General features: G+C 27.8%; 2 protein-coding genes across 2 annotated transcripts; both read left to right on the top strand.

Moving 5' to 3' along the window:
* The first annotated feature begins 590 nt into the window (after positions 1 to 590).
* On the top strand, positions 591 to 4,609 carry LOC122499017. Its single transcript, XM_043607047.1, has 3 exons — positions 591 to 651; positions 2,564 to 4,497; positions 4,571 to 4,609. Exons 2-3 carry the CDS (start codon positions 2,566 to 2,568, stop codon positions 4,607 to 4,609), a joined length of 1,971 nt encoding a protein of 656 aa, XP_043462982.1. The 5' UTR covers positions 591 to 651; positions 2,564 to 2,565.
* A 5,247-nt stretch (positions 4,610 to 9,856) lies between these two features.
* LOC122499028 lies at positions 9,857 to 11,874 on the top strand. Its single transcript, XM_043607058.1, has 4 exons — positions 9,857 to 9,981; positions 10,661 to 10,882; positions 11,218 to 11,424; positions 11,527 to 11,874. The coding sequence occupies exons 1-4, from the start codon at positions 9,877 to 9,879 to the stop codon at positions 11,863 to 11,865; spliced, it is 873 nt and encodes a 290-aa protein (XP_043462993.1). The 5' UTR covers positions 9,857 to 9,876; the 3' UTR covers positions 11,866 to 11,874.
* The last annotated feature ends 624 nt before the right edge of the window (positions 11,875 to 12,498 follow it).

Genomic DNA, 12,498 nt, shown 5'->3' with positions numbered 1-12,498 from the left:
TGTCTAAAACTTGTAGTGTTTCTTATTGGTTTTGTTATAAGATAATTGTAAACATAAATTATATTCTTGTTATCGTTACTGTTTTCTGGGTAATATGTATAGAATTTTTTCACGTTTCACGTCTGCGTCACGTGTTTCTTATTTTCTCTTTCTCGCGTTATTTTTACCATTTAGATACAACATTATGTCTTAGGGTGCAATCCCATTACAGCAGAATACGTCGACCGAAATTTATATATTTGTGTCCTTTTCTATCTCATACATCTCGTACGCGAACGACTTTCGCGAACCTATTGTGCGTTGGACTTTAGGGCCAAAGCAAAATGAATACGGATACGGGAACAGGACATGCAAAAGAAAATGACAGAAGCTGTATGCATCCCTTTCTATCCAATGCCCTGTTCCCGTATCCGTATTCATACTGCGTTGGTCTTTATTCGAAAGATTTCTATTTAACAGAGGGTTCTCATTGATTAAACATTTTCATCCTTTCTCTAACCTTTTTTCTGTGAAAGCACCTTAAGAATTATATAAGCGAATTTTTTTGTGACAGCATTGTTGCTTTACCTTTGGTTATAATAAGTGATCTATTTTTAATAAGACGTAAACAATTATTTGAAAAGAAAAGAAACTAAATTGTGTCAATTGTAGGTAAGTAATTTTTTTCTATTACTTAAAATTTTTTTCTTATTTGTAAATAAATAATCACTTTAAAATTGGTTTAGAAAAGTGAGGTTATAGATGTCATGACAATTCATTTTTTTAAATGTATTTTGTAATGAAATTAAAAATAGATAGTGAAATAAATAAAATATTAAATCTTTTGCATGATACTGCTTTACCGATTATCCGCTTTTCTCTTTATAAAAAAACAAAATATAATTTCAATTCCATATTTTTATGCAAAAATTTCCGGCAACTTTCGAATATGTTTAAATTTCGAAAATTGTTGTGTAGTTGAAACATTAAACTTTATCAAACAAAATTTATTTCTCCTTAAAAATCAATAACGAAAAAGTAAATTTATCTAGAACAATTATAATGAGATATACCTATTCAAAAAGTTCTGAAACTGTTTTATTCGTATTTTATAAAATAAATTTATTATATCTTTTTGATGTTAAATAATTTTATAAAAAGTTTATGTGTTGTACAATACTAAAGATTACAGTAAATATTTCTTATTAATTGGCAGAAATCCCAAATATTTATATTATGCATTGCATAAGGTAAATTTTACATTAAATAAAATAGTATAAATAGTTAATATATTCCTTGTATCCGAATCTTTATTTGATGAAAAATAGTAAAATAAAACATTTAAAAAATAATTAATAGTAGTGAATATATTAGACTTTAACATTATGATAGTATTTGTTTAAAAAGTTTTTTATTCCTTCGATTTGGATGTTTAAAGACAAAAAATAGTTTACAAAAAGTATTAACTAAATTAAATTATTAAATTACTTATGTTGAGTTGACATAGTGTTTACCTCTATTTGTATTTTACACAATTACCATAAAATTAATGTTTATTTCTATTGCAATTAATTTTGATTTTTTTTTGTCAAGTATAAAGATATATTAAACATATGGGGCATTCCACGTCAAGTCGGAAATCATTTTCCTTTTGCATCTCAATTTTTTTCAAATGTTTTTTTTCTTTCAGTGCTCGTTGAAATGAGCTACCATGATTTTTTACACATTTTTTCATAAAGCGATTTAAGAAATACAAATTTTTAAAAAATTACGTTTTTTATGTAAATTTTTTTTGAAATGCTTAAAACTCTGCCAAAATTTGGTCAAATTGGACGTTCTTTTAAAACAATTTTTTGTTTTTATACGTACTTTTTAATAAAAATAGGCAAAAATTTATTTTATAAAATTTACGATAAGATTTAAAAATTTCTTAAAAATATTTTATTTTTAACAATGTATGTAATGTATCTACCAATGTTTTGTAAGAAACTAGTACTAAATTAACAATTTTTAATCCTTGTCTGATTGTGGTCAAACGATGGGATCTATTTATTTTGAAATTTTTAATTTTTATATACGCAGTGGTAGCCAAATGTCTAACTTGCCATTTGACCAAATCACAATTTTACACAGTAAGAAGGTTAAGTTCATATTTTTATTAAAAACTATATGTGAAAACAAAAATTTTCTTTAAAAGAACGTCCAATTTGATCAATTTTTGGCAGAGTTATAAGCATTTCAAAAAATTTAACTAAAAAACTTAATTTTTAAAAAAATCTGTAACTCTTAAATCGATTTAGAAAAAATTTTTTAAAGAAATCATGGCAGCTCATTTCAACGAACACTAAAAGAAAAAAAAATTTGAAAAAAATTTGAGACGCAAAAGGAAAATGATTTCCGACTTGGTGTGGAATGCCCCATATATTATGTCATATATAATAATTTTCGTTTGACAGAAAAAATATTCCAGTTGTTTTTCCAATCAATTATGTTTAATTAAATATAAGAAGAAACAATTGAAGTTAATTATTAATATTAATTTTTAATTTTATCTCTTTTTAACTATTTACATTTATATTTACAGCAATGGACGAAAATCCCATACTTGAGGATCAGTTTAATGACGTTTCCGATGATGACAATTTTAGTGACGATTCAGATTACGAAGATGATCCTGATGATATTGATGATGTTCCAGACAATCCTGAGAAGGAAATTATTGGACAATACCTTTTATATTTACGAAGTAGTACTCGAGCAACAAATAAAGATGTCATCAATATTTTATCGAAAATGCAAGAAGTTGTAAGATGGTATCTTACTCATTACCTCAATGATGTCAGAACTACGCTTCAGGAGAGGCACAATTTACACTTGAATGACTTTATAAATATTGAGGAAATTGTTAACAATGTTAACTGCAGTCAAGGCCTTCACAGTATTCACAACCAAAATTTATATTTTCAAGAAAAATTCAATGTTGTAAAGCCTAATAGAATTGAGTTGGGTGAGAATTTTGTCCCTTATGGAACACCTACAATTTATGGCAATCAACCAATTAAAAGGAAGAAAGATGAATTCATTCACATTCCCATTAATAATGTTCTTACTAAATGGTTAGAAAATGGCTCATTCGGGAATGTTTTATTTAACCCAACACCAAATGAGGAAGGAGTTATTGAAACGTACATGGATGGAACCTACTTCAAAAACCATTCTTATAAGAGGCGAAGACCTGACTGCAAGTTCATTAAACTATACTACGATGAGGTCGATATGTGTGATGCTGTCGGTTCCAAATCATCTTCCAAAAATAAGCTCGGAATGTTTTACTGGATGGATGAAGACATATCTCCCGAGAATAGATCACAATTAAAATTTATCAATTTAGCAGGAGTTGTATCTAATCCTCACATCAATTCTTATGGAATGAACAGGATCCTTCAGTACATCGTTAACGATTTAAAACAATTTGAAAATGGCCTTCGTTTGTCAAACGGCGATATAATTTACGGAACTTTATCAGTTTTGATTGGTGATAATCTTGCAATACACCAGCTCTGTGGTTTTAGAGAGTCGTTTAGTGCACGTTATCCTTGCAGAATATGTAAAGCAATCATGGATCAAATAAAAACTATGTTCAGGGAAGATTCGACAATACTTCGCTCGTCCGAGGAGCATGACTTGCAAGTTCAGGCTATTGAAGCTGCTGTTGGGAAACAAAATAAAGCAGCACTGAGAACCGCATTTGGCATTAACAGGAGAAGTGTGCTAAATGAGATTGAAAATTTTCATGTTACACAATCGACGCCGCCCGATTTAACACACGATGATCTGTTGGGAATCTGTGTTATAACAACAAGATTATTTTTAAAAGAAATTTGTTGCACTTTACGTTTAATGACACTTGATGACTTAAACAAGAAAATAGCTGATTTTGATTATGGTTATTCAGAAAAGTCGTCAAAACCTTCACCAATTTCTGAAAGGCAATTGTTGGATGCTACTCAAAAAATGAAACAGACAGCATCGCAGATGGCACAGTTAGTGACAATGTTGCCATTAATAGTTTCGGACAAAGTCGTTCAGGGATGGGCTCCGCTAGACAATTACTTAAAAATGCTAGAGATTATTTTAATATCACACGCAGATAAAATAAAACATTCAATTTTGGGTTATTTGGAATGTTGCATTTCTGAATATCTCGAAACATTTCAAACGTGCTACAATAGAGATTTAATTCCAAAACAACATTTTCTATTGCATAGAGTAAGAGCGATTCTGAAATTTGGACCTTTGCAACAATACTCCACTATGAGAGCAGAAGCCAAACACCAATTCTTCAAACGAATTGCTCAGTGTATGCGAACCTACAAAAATTTACCGGTAACACTAGCTAACAAACACCAGCTGCATCAAGCATACATATTAAATGGAACTCTAGAGAGAGAGATTACTTTAGGCCCAACAAAATGGGTCCCTATTAATGTACTTCCTTATGCAGAGCTGTTTCCAGATGTAAGACGACTACAGACAACAAGATGGGTGCAAATAAATGGTATTAAGTATACTGCACTTAAGTGCTTTTTAGCTGTCGGATATAGCGAACAGAATATACCACAATTTGTAGCACTGCACGCCATCATTTTGAGAAACAACAATCCAATTTTCGTTTGTCGAAAAGTGACAACTGTTGAACATAATGTAAGGATAATGGCATACGAAATTGAAATTGAAGAAGATTTTGTGGCCTTATCAATTGAAGATTTGCTGACTGTTGGCGTATTTCACGGACATCGATGGAATGAAACTCAGTACATTATACTGAAAAAAGCTTTGGGGAATTTACACTGACTTGTAAGTAATAAAAATAACTAATACAGTCAGTTATTTTTAATATGTTTTATGATTAATAAACTTTTATTTATTTTAAATTTGCAGATTTCAGCATCTTGAAGAATTCAGAATGGTATGGTTGAGATGCAGTTTTTCTAAATCGTCTTTTCTAATTTTTGATTTCCTAAAACACTTTTCTAATAAAGGTGAATTTCTGAAAATAATTTTTCAAATTAAGGTAATTTTTTAATATCTTTTTTCTAATAAAGGTCGTTTTCTGAAAATTTCTTCTTATAATAAAGGTGATTTAAAAAGAAATTTCTAACAATATTTAATTTTTGTAATGATAAAAAAATTTATGAAAATTTTGTAATTCTTTCAAAAACGTAATTGAGATTTCGTCAAAAAAATGTGATAAAAAATAGAAATTATGCAAATTTTAACAAGAAATTTTTAAATAATCACGTTAAAAATCGTTATTAACAAATAAAAATTATGGGAATAATTTTCCTAAAGATATTTCAAATTTTCTAAATTTAGCAAAGAAGAAGAAACTATTTGTCAATGTTTTTGTGTTCCACAAAAATAGTTTATGGATTTTTTTATACGTTTCTATTTGTATTCTGTATCATCTTTGATTGAAAAAATATTTTACATCGTAAAAATAATAAATTATAGAAATAACAAACGGAGTTTGGTGTTGTATTTTCAAATTTGTATTCGTTTAAGAAGAACATCTGCAGAGTACCTTTATACCTTAGTTAAAAAGATATTACAAAAGAAATACAATAAATTGTCTCCAATTTTGAAACCTTACTAGCAACAATTTGGGTGCCGCTGACTTCTGGCTCACTTTTTTTTAAAAAAAATTGCAGGTTTTTAAAAATAATATAACGTAAAAATTTTTGTTATAAAAATAAAATATGTGAATTGGAATATATAGTTTTAATATTATTATAATTATAATAATCATATATTCTGACATAGCTAATTCAGGGAAAAGTCTTAAATTTCTATTAAAAGTTCTGAAAAAATTTAATTTTTAGAATTCATAGAAAAATTCTGAATATTTGTGACGTTTTAGTTTGACTCATAAACGTAATAAAATCCTTATCACATAATTTAATTACGTTCAAAATTTATAGAAAAATCTCGACGAAAAACCAATTATTATCTTTATAAATAGAAAAATTCTTCTTCAAAATTTCAATTATTTTCAAAAAATTTCCTCATTTCAATCATTTTTAATATCTACTATTGTAATAAAATTACCCATAAGAAAACAATTATTTAAGAACAATTTTAATAAAATTGTACGCAAACATTTAATTATTTTTATAAATAATAATAATTTCACAGGTATTCAAATATTTACAAATTTTTTGTTTCTTCTTAATAATTTCACTTATTTTCAGAAATAATAAAACTTATAGTTGTCTTTCAATTATTGTTAATAAAATTTTAATCCAATTCCTTGAAAAATGTAACTATTCCTAAAAATGTTATTCAAAATCGTAAAAAAATGAAATTATTTAAAAATTTGTTAACAAGATTCTTTATAAAAATTAAATTTTAAGAAACATTCAATTATTAAATAAATTATTTATTTTTGTATTTAAATAATTGAATTCTAATAGAATTTTCTAATAAATATGGATTTAAAAATGAATTTAAGTTTAAATTTTAAAAAATAATACAATATGAAAATAATTTTTAAAAAGTTAGAGGAACAATGTTCTTATAATATAAAATAATGATTTTAACACTCGATCCTCTTTAATTATTATCTTTACGTTTTATAACAATATTTTTAAAGTTGATTAATTTCAAAAAGATTTGAATTTGAAATTTTGATAAATCCTAATTCCTACTGTAAAATAATAATAATTAAATATTTAAAATGTTTAAAAATAAAATTATTGTTTTCAAATAATTTTGCAATTAAAGATATTCGTAAATAAATTTAACAGAACATTTTTTTCTATAAAATTTTTCCTTTATTTTCTAAAAATTCAAAAATTTTCAGTTTTATTTTCAATTGAATTTTCTAATTGCTAAATATAATTTATAAACATTTTATTCCTTTATTTAAGAAAAATTTTGAATTGTATTAAAACAATTGAAATTGAAAAATAGAATTGATGAAAATGATTTCCTTATGAAAATAGATAATTTTCTACAAAAATATTAAGAAACGGGAATATCTAATGTTTTTCTTCCCAAAAAAATAAGTTTATAATTTATTATTTTATTATAAATCATGAAAAAATTCCTGCATATGTTCCATTTTTTCAAACAATACTTTAAAAATACATACACAGAAACTAACTTCAAACTGCGGACAGAATAAATGAAAGAATACGGATATTAATATAGTTAATAATAATAATATTTTGGTACGACTCATATTATAGTTTTTGACATTTAAAATAAGATAGTTTCTTATAATTTTTTACTTCAGACATAAATTGAATTTTATAATAGTCATATTGGTTATAATCATTTCTAATTCTTTTTAAAAAACAATCGTTATAAATGCTTTTGACTATATTGCTAGTTTAATTAAGGTTAACCTTAATTAACTTATAATTTAATGTTGAAACATACAAATCAACTGTTTCACAATTTTTTGCGATAGTGAAATATCAGTGAAACCACTGATATTTAATCTTAATTTCTATGTACAAAATTTATTACAAATTCACATTAAAAATAATTAAATAATTTACTATGCTGAAAGACATAAATTTGTTCCTTATAAATTATATAATTAATAGATAATCATTTCAGAATTGTTACAGAAGTACATTCCCAAAATAATTTACACTTTAGTGTTTCTAGAGTATGCATATACATTATATTTCATGTCGTGTACTCTTTCTGAAAATCTAGGCTGCTCCATACATATTTGTTGTCGTATCCAAATTAAACTTAGTATAAATATATAATATTATTTCTGAAAACAAATTTTTTATTTCATTAATGACATCATTATGTATTATATGTATTAAAATAGTCTTGCTGCAATAAACAATAATCATTTGAATAATTTTTTTTGTAATCTATACTTTTTCCTAGTACATGTAATATATATATATATATATATATATATATATATATATATACGTAATTTTGTGGACGAATTGATAGACGTTTTGTGATGCTCCATAAAGTAAATAAATTTTAATTTCTATTGTAACTTGAACTTAGTTTTTAAGATATGACAGGTTGTTGTTGACATTTGGTTACATAACCTATGCATTAAAACTTTAGGACTCAACGCACAACTGCTTTAAGGCCTTTCTTCAATAGACACACAATGGAGATAGACCTTCAGGCGGTGTTCACATGCTTGCGTTCGAACGCTGCGTTTTGCCTTGAGTAGTGAGGGTGGAGTCCCATGGCAGCGTTTTGCGTTGCGTTTTGTAACTAGGCAATGAGTGTGAGAGAGATGGAGATATATGTTTGCTATATTTGCACTCATGGCCTAGTTACAAAACGCAACGCAAAACGCTGCCATGGGACTTCACCCTGAGAGTGCGATCCCATGTGAGCAGCAGAATACATCGACCGAAGGCAGAAAATCATAAGAGTGAAAAGAACAACAATATCTACCTATCTCTTTCTCTTTTGCACTCAAGATTTTCTACTGTCGGTCGACACATTCTGATCACATAAGATCGCACCCTAAGGGAGCATTTACACCTTCGGTAAAATTTTCCAGAACGGAAAATTTTTCATTGGAGTAAGAGAGACAGACTGTGTATTTGACTCTCTTACTCCAATGCAAATATTCCTTTCTGAGCAATTTTTATAGAAGGTGTAAACCCTCCATGAGTGTTAAGCAGGTGATAAGGCCTAAGCAGAATAAGTTCGCGAACACAAAGCATGAGTTAGAAAAGGACAGAGATATATTTGTGTCCTTGTCTATCTCATGTGTCTCGTTCGCGAACCTATTGTGCGTTGGACTTTAAGGTACGGTCTCACCTCGGCTGCCTGACTGCAGGTCGTCATGGCAATACATTAGAGTAAGAGAGTCAGACAATTCAAATTGTGTTTTCTCTCCCTTACTCTAGTTGCGGCTACCTGCGCAGGCAGCCAAGTTGTGGCCGTGCCATAAGTAGGAGAAAAATATACGTGTATCTCTCTCTCCCTTATTATTCAATGCCGTAGCGTTCGAACACAAGCATGCAGCGCCTCACTTTTGCAAACGACTTTCGCGAAGCGATTGTGTATTGACCTTTACAAGACAAAACGCAAAAGAAAAGAGGTAGCCATGTAGTTACCGTCTCGTGTCCCACCCTGAACAAAGTGACTAGAAGTGCATATTTAGTGTAAACAATTGAACAACAACGCTTGTGGATTCTGCTTGCTGTTTATATTATCTTTAAAAAAGGATTGTAAAGAAAAATTATTCCATGTAGATATTAAAATTTTAATAAGAAAAACAACACTACGAATTTAGCGAAAGATGCAGACTAATATTGACTCGAAGGGGGTAAAAAGAGGACGTTGCGAACAGTGTAACGAATGTCCAGAGTTTGAATGGCGACAAGATTCAAAGAGCTCCCGATGCGGTTATTGCGATTGTGTCCCAATTAGTCATAAGAGACATTCAGAATCCCTTGAGGAAGAAATTAACAATACTCATGATTTATCGGACAATTCTTTCATTGATCAAGGAATACACAATGAAAGTAGCGAAGAAAAAAACCTAGATGAAACTATTGAAGAAAATTCGGGATCAAACGTGCCTGAATCAGAAAATAATAGTGGAGACGAAGAAATTTTAGAAATGAATGAAACGGTAATAAAGAATAATTTATTGAAAAATTGTAGTTTTGACTGTAAAGAAGACTTTCGTAAACAACATTGTTACAATAGTTCCTACAATGAATTGTATAATAATTAGTACTGTTTTATTTGTTTTTTTATTTCAGACTGACATAAGTGTTTTCATGAGGATCGAATTACCAAAGGAAACGCAGGAATTAATAGATAAAAAGGAAAAAACTAACAGAAAGTCAAAAATCATTAATAGTACGACTAATTTCGAAAAATATGATCGATGCAGGTTTCGATAATCCATGCGTTATCGAGGAAATGTCTATCCTGTTGACAGACAAATATCCGCAATATTTTGAATGTGCATATGGTGCGAAACATGTAAGTTTCTTCGTTTAAAAATTTGATAACCGTGGTAATATTTGTAACGCGATCTAAAAAAGGAACCTTAGAAGCAAATCACTTTAAGGTTATGTTACTGCTAGTTTTTTTACTGAAGGTTTCTTTTTACTTATTACAAATTTAAATCAGTGTTTATTAAATATTTTAGTCAAAATGAAAACTTAATCATCAACGATTTATATTGGCACTTGATTCTTTTTTGGTTTTTTCATTTAAAAAATTGCAAACATAATTTATAATAGCTTGCTTCGATGGTTCCTTTCTTCAAATCGCGTCACAATTTCTAAGAAGTTTACAAAAAAATGCCTTAAACTAATTAAATATTTTTCCTGAATTATAATAATAATTTTTATTACACTCTTATAAAGTATAGAATCAAATTATATTACACGATAAATTTTTCATACTTTTAATGTTGCTCGTTGAAGAATTTAAAGTCCTATTCTTTTCTATTTTATTCCTCTACACCAAAACTTAAAGATTTAATATTCCGTTTTTCAATCTCGATGAGAATAGCGAGAATTTTAGATATTTATTTTTAAACATTTCTTTAATTAGCAAACTTTTAACTTTAGTTGCCATTAAATCCCTTTGTTTATATATACAATTTTAAAATTTATCAAATATTTTTCTATGACGTCTTTTTTACATTAAATAGGATCAGACACATGCCCGAATGAAAAACTGTTTTAAATATTTGAGAACAAAGGATAAAAAGAGTTCACGTTGTAAAGGAACTTCATCGAGTAAAGTTGAACCAAAAAAACCTAGCATGAAGAAGGAATTGCAATCGACCAGAAGGTCCAGAATGATGGCCATTAGTAAAGTGAATGCCTCAGAAATTTTAGATAGGTATCCCGCACTCCGAAGAAAGGATATGGTAAAATTATTTGTTTAAAGAACAACCTGTTGATCTGTTCGGCTATGATATTTTAATTTCTTAAATTTCATTAATCTCTGTCTATAGTCTTCTCATAATCTTCTTTTAAATTCAAACAATTATACTCTAAAATAAGTGATTATCGCAAAATTTTTTGTGTAATTTGTAATGCGGTTTTAGAATAATTTATAATTAGGCATGGGTTTATACTTAATCCACTTTACTATAAAAATTTATTTTTTATAGTACAATATAGGTTACATATGAAGCCATCCCTGTTTATCATTGAAGAAGGATAAAAATGCTAATTTTTCTTTGAATTTCTATAATTACAGCTTCTTGAAGAATTTTGCCAGCTGATAAATTTAACTGCTAATGATTTGAAGCAGAATTGGATTGAGATACTCCCCAAAGTAATTACTGCTTTGCAAATTTCTGGAAAAAATCTTTCTTTTGATGGTCAGACCATGGCTGTATTATATCATCTGCCTAAATTATTCACAAAGGCAAAAGAAGGCGGAAAAATTCTTAACTGTTTTCCGGTAAGTATAAGTGGCGATTAAATAAATTAGTTATATTTTACTTTTGAAATTCTTTAACATCGACTTAATAATAAATGTATTTTAATAATTTTTGTTGCATAGAGTGGAACGCCAATCGCGAATACTATTCCGGGTGTTGATGAGGCTCCAAAATTGATAGCTATAGCAAACAGGCCATTGAATATGATGCACACAATGTGCTACATAGATGGCACACCAATTTTTGAAGCACACGGCTATGAAGCCATACTTCTATTGCTAGCCGTCTATTGGATATTTCAAGTCCAATTTCCGGCAAACGCTAAACAGCAGTTTGCATTTATTTCAATATCCATTTTAAGAGATGTGGCAGTAAAAGACATTGATGCAAACATCTTAAAAAAGATAACATTAACAAATGTTTTAAAAAGTTGCGACTTACTGCCAACTTCCTCAACTTAAAGTTAAATTTATTTTTAAAAACTTAAGTCATAAATGTAAATACAATTTACTAATGTGATAATTTCTTAAGGTATAGTTTATTGCAAATTTGTTGTTTATATCTTTGGTCATAATAATTTATAAAAAAATTTATAAATCCCAAAAATAAGTTTTAAAATTTCTTTCCTTTACTTTAATGTTCTGAATTGATAAAACGGGAATCTAGGGACTATTACATTTCTATAGAAATGAAGTTCTAAAGAACTATAGTTCTTTTTAGACTTCGTCTTGTTTGAAATTCAACTGAATTCAATGTATATCAAATTCAAAAAAGGAAAAATAAGAATTATGTCAAACGTTTTGGTAAATTAGAAATTCGTTTAATTAAAATTTCGATTAATATTTGTTTTATTTACTAAACGTTTTGTTATATTATATTTTAGATTAAAATTTATTTAAAAAGATTTAAAATTAGGGAATACAGAAATTTGAGTGAATTAAATTTAGAATCAAGAACTATTATAAAAATTTGAATTTAGGTTAGGCGACATTTTGTAAATAATAAATTAAGTTTCATTTGACATCGCAGAAGTATACATTATATTTCAAGAAGCATCATTCGTTCATATATATATATATAGCATTTGAGTTTAT

This window comes from Leptopilina heterotoma, unplaced genomic scaffold (assembly GCF_015476425.1).
Source record: "Leptopilina heterotoma isolate Lh14 unplaced genomic scaffold, ASM1547642v1 Lhet_163, whole genome shotgun sequence".
Classification (NCBI taxonomy): domain Eukaryota; kingdom Metazoa; phylum Arthropoda; class Insecta; order Hymenoptera; family Figitidae; genus Leptopilina; species Leptopilina heterotoma.
Note: the sequence above shows the minus strand (reverse complement) of the source record. Positions and strands in the feature narration are given on the sequence as shown.